Genomic DNA, 18,495 nt, shown 5'->3' with positions numbered 1-18,495 from the left:
ATCTTGAGTTTTCCAATATTTAGCAAGGAGTATCCTTGCTGCTGTTGTTGCATACATAAAAAAAGTTCTATCATTCTTTAACACCCAGCCCCCCGTTCCTCTTTTCCAGGAGGGGCCCATCCCGTTTCACCACCCTGAGGCGAAACGGGAAGGTGCTGCCCCGCCATTGCTCCTCCACCGAACCCTCACTTCCTGGAGTTGCGCTGCGGCAACAGCTTCTGGAAAGATCTCACAAGACCTTGTGGAGCTCTCATGAGATCTTGTCAAAAGTTGCCGCCATGGCTTTTCTAGCAGTAGTGGAAAGGGTAGGTGGGTTGTCCACAGGGGTCTTGCTTGCAGGATTCCACCATTTGAGGTGGTTGGCCCAGTCCACCTCATGGGCTGGCCAGCCTTGCTCCTTTCTGCAGAACCAGGGCAGGTTCGATTCCAACCACTGATAGGAAACGGACCTTGTGCAACTGCCTTTGAGAATGTGGGGGAATGTTGCTCATTCTCCTTTCTGGAGCTCCCTGTGGCACCTTGGCCAGAAGATCGTCTGCTGGCAGACAGGCTCCTCTCCGGTCACCTCTTGGCTCCCTCGCACACATGCCTGAGAAGCTCTTCCTCCATTGCCAGCTGTGCAGGAGCTCAAAAGTGTTGACCGGTGGGAGGGCCGGCCCTAACCTGGGCACTGGGGGCAAATCAGTCACCAGGGCAAAATGTCTCAGACGGAAGTAAAGCTGTCACAAGTTCTCTCTTATTTACAAGAAGTAGCTGGGTTTTAGAGAAGTAGAAACCTAGTTTTGTAAGCCAGGAGTGTCAAAGGAAGGAGAATTCTGACAGGACTTGTTGCTGTTTCATGTAGGAGAGGTGGAGATTAATAGGACTTTAGCCTATATTTCAAATTAAGTACGGGAAATTGGCTCATATTGGGGCAGGACAGTCCTTGAGATCATGGACTATGCCAGGGAGCAGAAATTTGTGATCTTTCCCATGTTGTTGGAAACCAGCGCCCATCACCCCTGAGCATTGGCCATGCTGGCTGGAGTTGATGGGAGTTGGAGTAAAACACCATCTCGAGGTCACCATGTTGTTTTGTTTCTGGGTAATTGAGAAGGTCTGATGGGACCCTTCAGCCTCGAAGGCTGAATTGAACCTCCAGTGATCATTCACTTACCTCTGTGGCAGGATAAACGTATCACATTCTCTTTGGATTGGCAAGTGTGGCTTCTGTCCTGATTCATATCTTCTGGCCCACAGATCTGCCTGAGTTTCAAATGATGGCACCGTGCCTCATCGTGAACAACAACATTTGTTCAGACCCAGCCAAATCCGTTGAAAAATGAAAATGTTCATTCTTCTACTTGTTCTTGTGGCAACAGTGCAAGCCAGGAAGAATTTGAGTGGAGAACCACAAGATGGTGTCCGACCAGCTGACAGCATGGTAGCCCTTCCGTGAAGCAGAGTGGGTCACCTGCCTCACCTGCCTTGCCATAGATACCCTCAAGCTAGCCTGCTTCCTTGGGTATGGTGGATGACGTAGTCTTGTCACGAAAGCTGAAATAGGACTCAACAGCCAGTCCAGTCAACCCAACTCCTGAACATGGACCATCTTGTCTCAGTGAGCAAAATGTCTTAGGCCGACCCTATGTCCCCTACATTATAAACCATAGATGTGATATTTCTACATGCAGGGAAATGTTTGGAGGATCTTAATGCAAACGGAGGGAATGCCATTGTGTAGGAGCCAGAAATTCAAATAGTATCACTTGTGAAAGTGGTCTTAAAAGTTACAGGATGAAATGTTTATCAACCTAGCACAGCTCTCCCTGTCAGGGCCACAGACAGCAGCACCCGTGGCTGTTCCCCACCCACCGGGGATAAGCTTGCAAAGTAAAGTGCCAGCATTTTTTAGGTGAGTTCCTCCCACTTATTTTTTTTTCCATTCTGACCCAATCTTGATGCTATGTTTTTTGGAATGTGCAAAGTAGGGTTCTCCTGCCTGATCATGTGAATGAACTAATAAGCTGAAAAGATCCAGACTACCAGAGGCCCCAAAAGCACTGTGTTCAAGGAGCTAATTACTGTTTTTAATTTAATTTATTACCCGCCCCTCACTCTAAGTGATACAGCCATTTAGAATATAACATTAAAAGCAGCTGAAAACCAATTACAATCACAAAAGTAGGATGGGTCTGACTTTTACAAAATTAAACAACAGGAACACAAGGAGAATGTACATGCAGCTAACTTTCATTAAAAGTTTAATTACTGTTGGTACCTTCCAACTTACAATTCTATGATCTGATGAAATGGGCATGATCCATGAAACATTTGTCATTGTCCCCCAACCGCCACCCCATAATATCAAAGATGATGACTCCACACAGAAGAGGGAAGACTATACCTTTCAGTGCTCAAGCCCCTCAAAATTCAACCCCTCTAATTTTTGGTGAAACATTTAAGAACACAAGAATCCACTGGATCAGACCAGCGGCCTATCTAGCCTAGCATCCTTCTCTCATAGTGGCCAATCAGATGCTTTTGCTGGTAGGGGACACTTGAGCTGCAAACTGCAGGGTACCAGGCAGGCAAAAAAATACCACTCTGTTGACTACGGGAGGACAGGTGGCTAGGTGCTTGTCTAGTTGAAGGACAGGGAATGTGTTGTCCTCCAGAGGTTGCTCCAACTCCCATTAGCCCCAGTGAACATGGTCAGTGGCCAGACATGATAGGTGTTATAGTCTAGAAACATCTGGAGAACCATGGGTCCCCCTCCCTGGGGGACCTTTTGGTCCAAAACTTCGGGATGACACCAGGTTGGGTGAGGCTGACTTAGAAACTTCAACTTGTTGGACAGTTTCAGGCACTGATTTTGCACAGTGCTAATTCCTTCTTTAGGGACGCGGGTGGCGCTGTGGGTAAAAGCCTCAGCGCCTAGGGCTTGCCGATCGAAAGGTCGGCGGTTCGAATCCCCGCGGCGGGGTGCGCTCCCGTTGCTCGGTCCCAGCGCCTGCCAACCTAGCAGTTCGAAAGCACCCCCGGGTGCAAGTAGATAAATAGGGACCGCTTACTAGCGGGAAGGTAAACGGTGTTTCCGTGTGCAGCTCTGGCTCGCCAGAGCAGCGATGTCACGCTGGCCACGTGACCCGGAAGTGTCTCCGGACAGCACTAGCCCCTGGCCTCTTAAGTGAGATGGGCGCACAACCCCAGAGTCTGGCAAGACTGGCCCGTATGGGCAGGGGTACCTTTACCTTTTACCTTTAATTCCTTCTTTGCTTAAAGAAGACCTGACACCAGAGCAGCCACAATCCTGCGTAGCTCACTAAGCTAAGCCCCGGCCTTTGCCCATAAATTCTTGGCATTGCCAGAGGTGTTTGTAATCAACAGGAATATAGGCAGATTAGAGACTTTAAATGTTTTCATGTTGTTATTTTTCCTTCACTGATACATTTTTATTTGCAATAAGGTTTTGTTGCTCTTACATATAGGAATGGCACTAAAATCTCTTGCTGTAATACAGTTGCCATAACTGTTGTGCAAGATCCATTTAATGTAGGCAGATGCACATTTAGAGTTCTTCACAGTTTCTCCTACATAGACTTCATAGCTTTGTACAGGGGTAGGCAACCTAAGGCCCATAGGCCGGATCCGGCCCAATCGCCTTCTAAATCCAGCCCATGGATGGTCCGGGAATCAGCATGTTTTTACATAAGTAGAATGTGTCCTTTTATTTAAAATGCATCTCTGGGTTATTTGTGGGGCATAGGAATTCGTTCATATTTTTCCCCCAAAATATTTATTTTTATAAATATTTTTATAAATTTTTATTCTGATAATCTTTAAGTCATATATCTTTCACCTACCCAGCTGACCTTGTCACAAAGACTTTCTTACATATGAATGCAAAGTTTCAGCAGCATGAAAGTCCACTGATTTTTTGCCTCAGGGTTTTACTTCCAGTTATCACAAACAAAAACAAATCAAGGCAGCTGATGGCAGTTATGCTCAAGCAGATTTCATTGACAGAATTCAGTCGCTTGTCATCCGCATGCTGAATGAAATAAATCCGGAAAAAGTGACTAGGGAGGAAGCAAAACATTAAGATCCCTATAAAGAACAAGCTTTTCAGCTGTGCCTGAAACTCTTGATATGACCAAAGAGATCCTGAAAGGGTTTTCACCACCTTTCGAATCATGAACACTTGTAAGCCCAAGAGGGTGCAAATTATTGCAACCATTACAGCAATTACAATGTAGTTGACTGCTTTCACTGGGGCACTGCTGAACTCCTGTTGGAATTCAAAACACGTCACATTTGCATAAACCCCAGTTTTCCCATACCAGCAAAATAGTACTGGCACCACAATAACAATAGCCAGAATCCACACAGCTATGCTGGTTGCCACAGCATGCAAATTCCTATAGAATTCCACTTTGTCCTTCCACTGAAAAAAGATAAGGCACCTGATTACCAAGAAAATCATATAGAACAAGAAAGTGAGGTACATGTGGAAGTGTAGCATTCCGCTCACAACTTTGCAAAAGATTGTTCCAAAGATCCATTTTTTGGTGGCGTAGTAATACACGCGAAACGGCACAGTCACAAGGAAGAGGCTGTGGACTACCACTAAGTTTATGATGGCAGTTGTGGTCACCGATAAAGCATTCATTTTCAGTAGCAAAAAGGACATTTTGATGACTCCACACACACCTCCGATAAACACTGCCGTGTATATTGTGATCAAGGCAATATGAGCGGAATCTATTGAGTTGAAGTTCAGTTGAGGCTCTGACGTTGAGCTAGGAAGCAACTCTTTCCGTCTATCCATTCTTCTAGAATCTTCTTTTATCACAGCCTGTTTGAGAGTGGGGAAACGACAGAAAGAAAGAAAGAAAGAAAGAAAGAAAGAAAGAAAGAAAGAAAGAAAGAAACCAATTTCATTAAAGTTTCCAAGGCACATGCTAGAAGTAGAATCTTTTGGACAAAGTACTAGAGATAACTCTTTATGGCTACCTGAGGTATGGTTGAACATGAAAGCATCCAGAACACAAACTGTTATGTTTTGACACACATGAAAAAAAGAACAATCACTTTCTTCTGTTTAAATGCAGGCTTACGTGAGATAAGTCATGAAGAAATTTATCTCTATGCATGCTTCCTCATGGAAAGAACATCTCTCTCTGAGGTGAAATTTTTACATGACACTGATTCAATAAAATAAAAAGACCTCATCATGGGCATCAATGAAAACATGAAGTTTTCAAAATGGGCAATTATTATTTCATGCAATAGAGCTCACCCCATTACACACTCTGCTTCCTCTAGAATTTTGAAAGTTTCACCCTAAACACAGAAAGTATTTTCTTTGTTTGCTTCTACTAAAACATATTTGGAGTCCTCTCCATGCTGCTTAAGGTATACTTGGCAAGTGTTATTTCCCCTCATAACTGACCCTTTGGGGGAAGTCTTACGTTTTAAAAGTCTCAAACTGCTTCCAGGTACGTGCTCTGCAGGCATTCAAAGAACACAGGATGTGATAAAGCACTTTATGTGTGGGGTTATGCATGCCAGCCAAACCTTCTGGGGCTGAGCAGGAAGGGACTATTAGTCTGTTTGGCTGAGAGCACATAGGATCCTCTTTGTGATCCGGGCCCCGGATACTGGAAGGTTCCCAGTTGTGGGGAGATTTGTAAGCGTGTTCATGTTTAGAATCCTCCTTCAGACCTTCCAGCAAAATGCAAGAAAGCTGGGGGTGGAGTCTACAGAGCCATCACATGCAGGAACATGTAGGGTGTGGGTCCCGTGCTCTCTATACATGCCTTCTATGCAGATCCCACAAACATCTGGTTGACCACTAGGAGAGCAGAATGCCAGATTAGATAGATGCCATTCATCTGCCCCAGCAGGCTCTTCTTATGTTCTTAAATCTAAGTGATAATGAAGGCTCCATTGTAGACGGCAACCGTTTGGAGGCCGAAGCCTAACCATGCACAAAGAGATAGGAAGTACTAACCAGGGATGAAAGCATTTCTTGCTGTGCTGGCTCAGTCCATTACTGGTCAAACTGAATGGCCCAAGTTGGAGGAGCTTGATAGTTAGCAGGACCAAGACAAGGATCAGGGTGCTCAGGTGTGCCTAGATCACACTGTGAACAGAAATGGTCAGAGCTGAGAAGCAATGCTGCTAACTGCATAATAAATAGCTAGGAGTGCTTTTTGGTCTCAGATGCTTAACACCTGAAGACGGCCGTGTTTTCAAACTGTGTGCCTCTTTTGTTTCCAGTACACAGTGGTCTACACTCTATAACTGTCTTAAACTAAAGACAAAATATGTGATGCAGTTTTAGGTAAGTATATTTCCATGTTCTTGTATTTTATTGCGGTGTGCCGCATTTGGACTTGAGGGCTCGGGGACAATCAATCATTATGGGTGTTTAATGCTATGTATTCCCCAGAAGTCTGCTTCTATTCCCCAGAAGTCTGTTGGTCTGCAATACTGTATAAATGTGTTTTGCCTTCAGGAAATGGCCTCTTTCTAAGTCTGCTTACCGTGAATGTTGACTTTGAAAGGAAGTGTGCAATAATTTCTACAGCGCACCACCTTATGCTATTCACATCCTCTTATTTCATGTGGCTTTTACAAGCACGGACCACAATTTGATATGTTTAAAAAGGGATTGGGACAGCAGACCAGCTAAAAAGAAGTAAAATTAAAATCAAACCACAAGATTCAGTGTGCAACTAGGGACTTGCGTAAGCATTTTGCTGAGGTTACAGGTGTACAGATGGCAGGGATAACTCCAAGATCTATAGGCTGCCTATTCCACAAGGAGCTCAGCGGAACAAAGAAAAGAGGAAACTGTGAGAGAAAGAGATGCACCCTCAGCCCAGCAGTTTCATTGCGCACAAAAAGGGAACTGGCAGCAATGCCACTTATTGCCCAGAGAAGCTCTCATCTACATTTGTATAAAGAATGTTATGAGTTTGTGGGTGCTAGGCTCCTATAATCCCTGGATTTAATAAGTGTTAGAATTTAATCAAGCCTTGGGGTGTTAAGCTGTGTGACAGACTACTTTAATCACTCAATTTAGCACGTGTTAAAAGCTAACTAAGCCAGACTTGTTTCCTCTTGTGGTGATAAATCCTGGGGTGATGAGTCAATACCAAAGCATCAAATAAACAGACAAAGCCAGAGTTTAGAGTAGGGAGGTTAGGAGTTATATGAGCTGGAAGTAGTGATGGCACCGAGCAGGAAAGCAGCAAGCAGAAGGCAAAAAGACGGAGCAATGGTGGATTTCTCTTTGAATCAGAGGCTTCAACTATGGGAGAAACAAGACCCTTTTGAGGTGTTGAGGCTGTGAACTCTCCATCGTAGGCTCAGGTTGTATATATACATGTGTAAATAAACCATTTATCCTAAAGACACCACAGTCTCTGCTGTGCCTCACTTCCAAAAAGGAAATACAGACCCTGCATGAGCACCTAGAACCCATGGCGTCTCTCAGAGATTGGGGTCATGTACAACAATATCGTTCCAGGCTAGACTGCTACCCCGCCTTTGTTAAATAATAATCAGAATTCCACAGGGCGGAAATTGCCCACACCAGATGCCAGTGCAGATCAGTGCTCTTTGGCAGCGCATCAGTAACTAAGCAGCAAGAGATGTACTTTTTGTATTCAGCATCTCTGCATAACACTGAAATAGTCACAGGCGGGTAGAAGGTGCTCAGTTATAGTTGGTTTATTAATAGCTTTGGGGCTACATAAATTGGACTACCTTAATGGGGATAGAAGAGTTAAGTGGTGCCTTAAAGCCCACCGATGTATTTATAAAGAATAAAGCCTACTTTTTCAGATGTAAGCAGTGAAATCTCAGCTGGCAGGATATACCGATACTTTAACTGTGCCTGCAATCAGGTGTTCCTCTTTAATCATCAGCTCCCAACATTTCTTTAAAATGAAAGCACAGATTTTCAGGACTTTAATTGAATCAGAGAGGCCAGATCTTGCCCAACAATTCCTTGAAAGTGACTAAGGTGAAAGTGATTGAAATGAACAGTGTGCTTTTTCCCCCTCCTCCTACAAAGGAACTTAACAAGACTCTTGGCAGTGTGAGCACACATGCATTTTGAAGGCCAGTCACCATCCTGCCCTTTCGTATAAACTGGCATTCTGAATTGACTCTGAGCCTTGACCGCGGAGACCCTAGGCAGACTGAATCATCTGCACTTAATGCCAGCTCACATGATCTGGGTGGTGATAATTTCAGAAGGGAAGTTTATTTTTAACAGCTGCACATTTCTAACCAGCTGTCACAAGCCTAATATTATCTCTTCTGATTTTTGCTGGCTCATATCTATCAAATATTATTAGATTCTCACCAGACAATGCTTTTCATCAAGCATCTGATACAGCAGTTGGTGTTATCATGCTCTTAAATTATTATTTTTTTTAAAAAAAGCCCAGATTCTGATCTAAGCATAATGACACAATCATTCAGGAAAGAGTGAATGGCAGGTATAAAAATTTGCTGTTGCTAAGGATACCATTAGAACACTTGCGGGGAAATAAGCAAGTCTGACTCTGCTTGCTCTTCCTTGACTATAAAGCATTTGCAGTGGGTGGTGTGTGTGTGTGTGTGTGTGTGTGTGTGTGTGTGTAAAAGAGGGGGGTTGCTGCGTACACATGACTAGTTTAATTAAATGCAGTTTATGGCTCTCTATCTCAATTTGGATGAAAGTCGGGGAGTTTTTTGGGGGAGACGCATCAAAACACAATATTTCATATGAAACAAAAGGATAGATAATAAAATATAGATATGTATTGTGGCAATGCCTTGTGTGCACTGCTTCTCAAATCAATGGTGGGAACACACTGAATGCAGAGTCAAAGGAAGCATCTGAACAGCCAGAGAGACTGTAGGACTCTCCTTCCGTTGGGGTGAATCCAGTCCACGTTTGTTGAAATGAGTTCAAATTTAAATAAATGGGACTTTACTCATTCTACATTAATTCCCACAGACCCTCCAAGTGACCCAATTTTCCAGGGACGTGCCTGATTTAGAGTAGGCATCCTGGTTTCTGATATGATCTCGGAATGTCCCACTTTTCCTTAGGATGTCCCTATTTTCATCGGAGAAGCGTTGGAGGGTATGGCGTTATCTGACCCCTGAGCCGCCTGAAGGCAATCCTGTATAGGGAAGCTTTTTTAAATGTTTAATGTTTTATTATGTTTTTATATATGTTGGAAACCACCCAGTGTGGGGTACAAATGGTAAAATTATCATTATGGAATGGGATGTCCCCAGTGCATTTTTCCTGGGGGTACGCATAGCCCTAAACATTTTGTGAATCTAAGTTTGGCCTCACTGAGGGGCAATATTTCAATATGAGTATGAAAATGAGAGTACCCCTAAACATTTTTTTTAGGAAAAAAAGCACTGGGCATAACACTGGTAAGCCATGATGTAATCTGCATCTTAATATTACTGTTTCAATTATATTTCATAAAAGGTAAAGGTATCCCTGGCCGTTAGGTCCATAGAATCATAGAATCATAGAGTTGGAAGAGACCACAAGGGCCATCGAGTCCAACCCCCTGCCAAGCAGGAAACACCATCAGAGCACTCCTGACATATGGTTGTCAAGCCTCTGCTTAAAGACCTCCAAAGAAGGAGACTCCACCACACTCCTTGGCAGCAAATTCCACTGTCAAACAGCTCTTACTGTCAGGAAGTTCTTCCTAATGTTTAGGTGGAATCTTCTTTCTTGTAGTTTGGATCCATTGCTCCGTGTCCGCTTCTCTGGAGCAGCAGAAAACAACCTTTCTCCCTCCTCTATATGACATCCTTTTATATATTTGAACATGGCTATCATATCACCCCTTAACCTCCTCTTCTCCAGGCTAAACATGCCCAGCTCCCTTAGCCGTCCTCATAAGGCATCGTTTCCAGGCCTTTGACCATTTTGGTTGCCCTCCTCTGGACACATTCCAGTTTTTCAGGTCCAGTTGCGGACTACTCTGGAGCTGCACACTCATCTCGCTCTATAGGCCGAGGGAGTCACTGTTGGTCCACAGACAGCTTCTGGGTCATGTGGCCAGGATGACTAAGCTGCTTCTGGTGAAACCAGAGCAGCACACGGAAATGCCATTTACCTTCCCGCCGGAGCGGTACCTATTTATCTACTTGCACTTTGACGTGCTTTTGAACTGCTAGGTTGGCAGGAGCTGGGACTGAGCAACGGGAGCTTGTTCCTGTTTCAATTATACTTCATAGTCAAATACAAAATGTTCTCATTTCTTATTCTGTTCAGTATACTGGACACTCTTATTCTTCTGAACTGAGAATGAAATATCATACAGAAATGGTTGAAAAATTCTTAGTGCAATCTTACACTGCTGAACAGGTTCATTCTGTTGCTACAACTCATAAACAAAATTCAGTTTCAAGATACTAATTTAGCAAAGACTAGAGACGTCTTTATTTTCATCAGAGAAATGTTGGAGGGTATGTTCCCATGGTATCTAAAGTGTGACTTAGACTGGACTCAACCCTGAAGAAGGAGTTTTCTTCTGAACACGCTCCTTCTCACCTCACTGCGCACCTCAAATGGTGTGCCCCTACACTGTGGCAGTTCTGCCGCCTGCCTGCATCATTCACCAAGTGTTTTTTGTACTTCTGCAGCTCTTAGGGCTCCCCTGGACAATGCTAATACCTCTCTGTTATGTTGTGGGTGAACATATCAGACGACACAGCGATTCTTCAAACAGCTCTTGTTTATTCAGAGGCCAGAACAGAGCTGAACTGAAGGGTTCGGTCAGCCTGCTTATATAGAGCTCCAGTAGAATGTTACTGTAACAATTTTCTAAAACTATCCAATCACTGAACGTCACTTTCGATCCCTTATTTGCATAACTATCTACAGTACCCCCCTGCTGGCCCAGGGTGAGAACTTCAGTACATAACACCCTCTCTTGTTCTCAGTGGCCCTGTTTTAGCCACAATCCTGCTAGCGCTCACAACCTGAGTTTGCTATTAGAAGGAGGATTGTAAAACGTAAGGGGGTAGAAGGATTTCAGAACAGCAATTGCATTCTTTCTTTCTTTTTATGGGCAAAAGTATTATCTAATTCTGAAGAAGAAGAGAAATAGCACAGCACTAAACAAGCACTTTAAAGATCGCTCCACTTCACTGACTTCTGAATCTTGAGACAATAGGATGTTTATGGCTAAGCTCAAGTATTTCCTGCATTCTGAAGCTGATTTTGTCAAAAGAGGTGTGTCTGGATGGGACTCAGTATCACTCTCAGTTCCCCTTTTAAGTAAAGCATTCACAGCCCTCTGATTTCAGTGCATGCTGTCTGCTGAACTGGAAGGGAGGTTTAAGTCCTATTACGCTTGTTATGTACTGAAGTTCTCACCCTGGGCCAGCAGGGGGATACTGTAGATAGTTCAGGTCCACATATGCAAATAAGGAATAGAAAGTGACGTTCAGTGATTGGATAGTTACAGAAAGTTGTTACAGTTACGTTGTACTGGAGCTCTATATAAGCAGGCTGGCTGAACCCTTCAGTTCAGTTCAGTTCTGACCTGTGAATAAACAAGAGCTGTTTGGAGAATCGCTGTGTCGTCTGATATGTTCACCCACAACTTAACAATGCTAGATAAAAGTCTGTGGTTGTGGGTCAGGCGAAATAAAGGAAAATACCATTTATCTGTTAGATTACCCTACGTAATCAATACAGCAGGTTTGTATCCTTCACACAATCACCTGCCTATTATTACAAGGGTGGCAAAACTGGAAGAAGAAGAAGAAGAAAAAGTTCATAAAAGTTAATGGGATGCCATGCATACTGTTTTATATCAAATATTTCTGAGGCCCAAATATTTTAAATTGTTAACCTCTGTGAAGCTGATAGGGCTCTATGTTTTATTTGAATGTTATTTGCTTCTTTTGTTTTATTTTTAAACTGTAAGGGCCATTCCTGATTCTATATCTTCATACATTCTTTTTTTCTTTTTAATATAATGCAGTAGTTTTCAACCAGTGTGGCATGGCACCCTGGGGTGCCTTGAATGATGGCCAGGCGTGCTACAGGCAACACTGTCCCTTTCCCCTTCCCTCTCTCCTCTGATGCCCTCTCACATCTCTGCCTCCCCAAGGCTTGCACAGCTGTTTGTTGCAGCAGCCCTGGCTGCAAGCTCCCTGGGCGAATGGTGCCTCTGGGGCTGCCGGGGGGTGCTGGTTGCCAGGAGCTGAGGTGACCTCAGAGTAAGCAAGCAAGTGGGTGAGGGAGCCCAGCCAGACAGTCCACCAGCCCTTGATGTTGGGAATGGACAGACAAGTCCCAGGCCCCTGTGGGGCAGTGTGAGGAGGCACCTCTCTTTGGGGCAGTGGGGGGCAGCTCAGAGACCAGGGGTGGCAGCAATAGCTGCCCAGAGGACTCCCAAGGAGACAGGAGAAGAGAAGTGTTAAGTTGTGGGTGAACATATCAGACAACACAGCAATTCTTCAAACAGCTCTTGTTTATTCACAGGCCAGAACAGAACTGAACTGAACTGAAGGGTTCAGCCAACCTGCTTATATAGAGCTCCACTAGAATGCAATAGTAACCATTTTCTGTAACTATCCAATCACTAAACGTCCCTTTCAATCCCTTATTTGCATATGTGGACCTGAACTATCTACAGTATCCCCCTGCTGGCCCAGGGTGAGAACTTGAGTACAAGAAGAGGCTGAGGGAACACTCCACAAAGGAGGGTGTTCGAAAAGGGGTGAGAGGCTGCCAGCTCTGCAGGCAAGGGGTGACATTACTGGGCTCCTGAGCCCCACAGGGTGCCACAGAAAGAATGTAGTTGGTCAAGGGAGCCGTGGACTCAAAAAGGTTGAAAACCTCTGTTATAATGGATTATCTTTTTTACTTGCAAGCTAGATCACAGCCCCCACTGAAGGATCGAGAGTGCCTCATCACAATTTTGGATTTGTATGGAGTCAGGGCAGGAGAGTTGAGCAAAGCAAAAGCAAGCTCCACAACAGCAGTGGCCATGGGATTGGAGTGAGGAGAATCACGAGAAGGGGAAAGTGAGGGTTTAAAACAGCTTCCTCAACCTCAGCCCTCCAGATGTTTTTGGCCTGCAACTCCCATGAACCCAAGCTAGCAGGACCAGTGGTCAGGGGTGATGGGAATTGTAGTCTCAAAACATCTGGAGGGACGAGGTTGAGGAAGCCTGGTTTAAAACAATGGCAGAAGTTTAAGTAAAGCAGGGATGGAGAGAATTGAGAGGCAAATGGCAGAGGTTTGAGTAAATTACTTTGGAATATTTGAGAGCTCTGCATCCTTTATCTATTGTATGGGTAGGCAAACTAAGGCCCGGGGGCCGGATCTGGCCCAATCGCCTTCTCAATCCGGCCCACGGACGGTCCGGGAATCAGCGTGTTTTTACATGAGTAGAATGTGTCCTTTTATTTAAAATGCATCTCTGGGTTATTTGTGGGGCATAGGAATTCATTCATTTTCCCCCCTTCGAAATATAGTCCAGCCCCCCACAAGGTCTGAGGGACAGTGGACTGGCCTCCTCTGCTGACCCTTGATCTATTGCCTGAGGCAGGTGAGAAATGGAAGAGGGAGAGACTTGAGCACAGTGACAAGGGAGAGACTATGAAAGGAAACAAGTGGCTGTTTTAAACAACAGCAGAAGTTTGAGTAAAGCACAGGTGGAAGAACATGAGGAAATAACAGTAGAGGTTTTAAAAAAGCAGGGAGGAGGAAAACTACTGAGTAGATGGCTAGTAGATTTTCTAACAGGCGGTAAAGAAACATTTTTGCATATGCAGAACAGCTCTAATTGAAGATGTGGTGAGCTGTATTCTATATTGCCCTTCATATAGTCCAGCAAGGGTTAAGTTTATTCTTCGTTTCAGATCTTTGTAGAAGGCCAACCAGCTGATTTTAAGATAAAAAGGCTGTCAACTAATGTAGATATGTTCATCAGCTACAGGGTAGCTCATAGCAAAAAAGATAAGAGAGGCCTTTCTGAATAATACTTGTGCTAAATGTTAAGGGAATGGCAGAGAGAAAATGGCAGTTGTAAACAACAGCAGAGGTTTGAATTTAGTAGGGATGGAAGGACACTGAAAGTAAAAAAAGCAATTTTGAACAATGGCATAGTTTTGAGTAGAGCAAGCAGTAGGATATCGGAATGGCATGTTAAAACAAGGTTTGAGTTCAGTGGGAATGAAGCTGGGAAAAGCTCTGTTGTGTCAGCTTTTTGGTCTTAGTTTTTTGTGTTACACCTATCTCTGCCATTTTTCTTGTTAAAACTGGTTCCTTCCTTCCCCTCTCAGGGCTCATCTCAACTAATTTTCCTCTGTGCTTTCTAAAACGCAGGTCTGAACTTTTCTGGTCTGTTTCCCCTGCCTTTTGCCACTCTTGAACACTCCACAAAAAACCCCAAAATCTCCAAGATACCTAGGGGGAAAGCAGGGAGTGAAAGTTAAGTGTGGATGAGCCCTCATTGTCCTTTAACTCATCAAACCTGTCTTTGTTTAAAACCACAAATGTCGTCTTAAGTCTTCCTTGATAATGATCTCATACATCATCAGTATCTTTTAAGGAGTGACAAACCACCAAATACCTAAGATTATAACATGTTTCTTTTTAAAATAGACCATCCTGTTTTGTTCATTTGCCATGTACTTCTCAGTGTGTGCCAGACTTCATTGCAGAATAAAACATCCACAATGTTATCACTATTGATTCATGGCTCCCCCCACCCCTATTTAATTTCCTTAAAATAAATTGGCCACTTATAAAGTTTATATATATATATATATATATATATATATATATATATGCAGTCCAACTTGCTTGTTATTTCTTTTTGGTCAATACAGTGATACCTCGGGTTAAGGACTTAATTCGTTCTGGAGGTCCATTCTTAACCTCAAACTTTTCTTAACTTGAGGTACCACTTTAGCTAATGGGGCCTCCTACTGCTGCCACACAATTTCTGTTCTCACCCTGAAGCAAAGTTCTTAACCCGAGGTACTGTTTCTGGGTTAGTGGAGTCTGTAACCTGAAGCGTATGTAACCCGAGGTACCACTGTAACCTCTTATGATTGTGTAGCTATTTGCCTTGCCATGGTGAAGAGTGTGCTGCAGCACAAAGAACTGTGGTTTCAATTCCAAAACTCTAAATTAGTTTTGATCTCTAGTAGTGATGATCATAGAAATATTACAATACTCTATCTAGGCAACCAAACAACGAGCTCTCAGACTTACTTAAACAGGAATATGCACAGACATTTAGGAATTACCAAGCAGTTGCATGGTTTTTGAACACAAATAGTAAAAACAAAACTCCACAGGTGAATGGTGGTTCATAATTAACTGCATGCCCACTAATTAATTCACTTAACATATAACTAATTAATTTGGGTCCTATTCTTTTCCTGACTCTTCCTCAAATACTGGAAAAGTAACACAACTGCCTCAGAAAAGAGAAGATGAGTCACTTCAGCATGTTCAGTTTAAGGTCACTTACTAGTTATTCCAGTACTTACTTGAAAATGCTCAATGTTTCCTCAAAAGTAACTTCCACTGAATTCAATGGAGCTTACTCCAGTGTAAGTTGGTGCAGCACTGCAGCCTAAGGCAAATAGGAGCTACCCTTCCTTTACAAAAAGAACAGTCTTTCAACGGTTCAGTTCATAGAATCATAAAATTGGAAGGGACCCCTGGGACATCTAGTCCAATTCCCTGCAATACAGGAATCTAAGCTAAAGCATCCATGACAGATGGCCATCCAACATCTGTTTAAAAACCTCCAAGGAAGAAGAGTCCACCACCTCTCGTGGGAGTCTGTCCTACTGCTGAACAGCTCTTAGTGTCAGAAAGTTTTTCTGAATGTTTCATCGGAATCTCCTTTCTTGCAACTTGAAGCCATTCGTTCGAGTCCTACCCTCCAGAGCAAAACAAGCATGCTGCCTCCTCCATGTGACAGCCCTTAAGATGTTTGAAGATGGCTATTATATCTCCTCTCAGTCTCCTCTTTTCCAGGCTAAACATACCCAGCTCATTCAAGTGCTCCTCATCAGGCTTGGTTTCCAGACCCTTGATCATCTTGGTTGCCCTCCTCTGCACATGTACCAGCTTGTCAGTATTCTTCTTAAACTGTGGTGCCCAGAATTGGACACAGTGTGGTCTAAGGCAGAATAGAGTGGTACTATCACTTCCCTTGATCTGGACACTATACTTCTGTTGATGTAGCCTAGAAGAGCATTAGCTTTTTTTGCTTCTGCATCACACTGTTGTCTCATGTTAAGCTTGTGGTCCACCAAGACCGATAGATCTTTTTCACATGTGCTGCCAGTAAGCCAGGTGTCCCCCATTCTATATTTGTGCATCTGGTTCTTCCTGCCTAAGTGCAGAACCTTTCATTTGTCCCTATTGAAATTCATTTTGTTAGCTTGCACCCAGTTCTCCAATCTGTTAAGGCCATTTTGAATACTGATTCTGTCTTCTGCAGCATTAGCTACCCCTCCCAGTTTGGTGGCATCTGCAAATTTGATGAGCAACCCATCAACTCCTTCATCCAAGTCATTTATAAAGATGATAAACAACAATGGGCCCAGGATAGAACCCTGCGGCACCCCACTTTTTTCCAGGATGATGAGAACCATAATGAGTACTCTTTGGGTTTGGTCAACCAGCTACAAATCCACCTAACAGTTACCCCCTTCAACTCACATTTTACCAGCTTCCTTCCGAGAATATCATGGGGGACTTTGTCAAAAAGCCTTACTGAAATCAAGATACACTATGTCCACAGCATTTCCCTGATCCACAAGTTTGTAATTCCATTAAAAAAAAATCAGATTGGTCTAGCATGACTTATTTTTGACAAACCCATGCTGGGTCTTAGTAATCACAATATCCTTTTCTAAATGCTCACACACCGACTGTTGAATTACCTGTTCTAGGAACTTCCCTGCTATCAATGTCAAGCTCACTGGTTGGTCTTCCTTTTTCCCCTTTTGAAGATGGGGAAGACAACATTTGCTCGCCTCCAGTCTGTAGGGACCTCAGCTGTTCTCCAATAATTCGCAAAGACAAATTCAGACAAAGGCTCTGAAATTACATCCGCAAGCTCCTTTAGTACCCTCGGGTGCAGCTCATCAGGCTCTGGAGATCTGCATTCATTTAAAGTAGCTTGGTGTTCCCTTACTACCTCATTTCCTATCTTGGGCTGCAGCTCCCTCCTTCCATCATTTATTCTGTTATCACCAGGTTGGGCATTGCTTTCCTTTTGGGTGAAGACAGAAGCCACATAGGTGTTGAGGAGTTCGGCCTTTTCTCTGTCACCCAATAGCATTTCTCTGTGTTCTCCACGCAGAGGACCTACCACTTGCTTGTTTTTCCTCTTACTTCGGACATAGTTGAAGAAACCTTTATCATTATTTTTAACCTCTCTTGCAAGCCTGAGCTCATTCTGAGCTTTAGCCAGCCTGACTTCCCCCCTGCAAACTGTTGGCTACTCATGTATAATCCTCCTTTGTGATTTCCCCTTTCTTATACACGCCCTTCTTAACTCTCAGCTCATCTGTAAGCTCCTTATGCAGCCACACCAGTTTCCTTAGATGCCTCCCGCTTTTCTTTCTTGTTGTATTGTCTGCATTCGGGCCTTCAATATTTCTCCTTTTAGAAACTCCCATCCTTCTTGGACTCCCTTCTCATTGAGTATTTCTGACCATGGGAACACACCCAGTAGCTCCTTCAGCTTTTTGAAACTGGCCTCCTTAAAGTCCAGAGTGCATGTCCAGCTACACTCAGTTTTCCCTTGCCTCTGTATTCTGAAACCCAGGAGAACATGATCACTTCCTCCCAAGTTTCTGAGCACTTGTTGCACATTTTATGCTGAAACAAACATACTATCCCCCAGCCCCCGGTTGTTTTTTGTATCTGAGATAGCAAGCTACACTGCCCTTGTTCAACATATTTGCAAGTGCTTACCTGGTTCTCATAATTCTGAAAAATCCAGCTTTGTTAAGGAGTCAAAAATTAATCCGGCAACTGAAAGCTGTGACCAAGTGCTCTTGTTGCTGCTGTACCTAAACTGTGACAAGAACCACAAAACCACAAAGAGCTTACGCCCACAGTGTGGGTCTGATCTCATAGTCTGTTGATAAAAATGTCCACTTGAATGTTTCCTATTTGCAAAAATACTCCAAGACACCACCAAAACCCAGGTGACCGGGACAAACACTGTGCATTCAGAGACCACCAGGTGCCTATAGTCTTATAAGGCTAGTAAGCAGGGATGTTCAGCAAATATTATCTTATTATGCATTATTTTTTAGTTATTTTGTATTTATACCCCACCTTTTCTTCAAGGAGCGAAAGATGCAAGTTTCTCCTCCTCCACATGTAATCCCTGCAACAACCCTGTGAGGTAGGATAGGCTAAGAGGCACAGGGAAACCCCGTGAGCTTCCTGGCTGAGTGGGGTTTTGCACC

At 43.7% G+C, this 18,495-nt stretch overlaps 1 protein-coding gene across 5 annotated transcripts; it reads right to left on the bottom strand.

Moving 5' to 3' along the window:
• Positions 1 to 3,795: 3,795 nt before the first annotated feature.
• Positions 3,796 to 18,259, bottom strand: GPR141 (G protein-coupled receptor 141). Of its 5 annotated transcripts, none has more exons than XM_083706393.1 (3): positions 17,993 to 18,257; positions 5,996 to 6,117; positions 3,796 to 4,837 (listed from the first exon to the last, which is right to left on the bottom strand). In XM_083706393.1, the coding sequence occupies exons 2-3, from the start codon at positions 6,008 to 6,010 to the stop codon at positions 3,893 to 3,895; spliced, it is 960 nt and encodes a 319-aa protein (XP_083562519.1). In that variant the 5' UTR covers positions 6,011 to 6,117; positions 17,993 to 18,257; the 3' UTR covers positions 3,796 to 3,892. The 5 variants fall into 5 exon arrangements, with proteins under 5 accessions (XP_083562519.1, XP_083562518.1, XP_083562520.1 ...); XM_083706392.1 differs by having other exon boundaries at positions 5,996 to 6,127; positions 17,993 to 18,256; XM_083706394.1 differs by lacking the exon at positions 17,993 to 18,257 and adding an exon at positions 16,954 to 17,875 and having other exon boundaries at positions 5,996 to 6,127.
• Positions 18,260 to 18,495: the final 236 nt, after the last annotated feature.

The sequence above is a fragment of the Podarcis gaigeae genome (assembly GCF_964106915.1).
Source record: "Podarcis gaigeae genome assembly, chromosome: 12".
In the NCBI taxonomy this organism is placed as follows: Eukaryota; Metazoa; Chordata; class Lepidosauria; order Squamata; family Lacertidae; genus Podarcis; species Podarcis gaigeae.
Note: the sequence above shows the minus strand (reverse complement) of the source record. Positions and strands in the feature narration are given on the sequence as shown.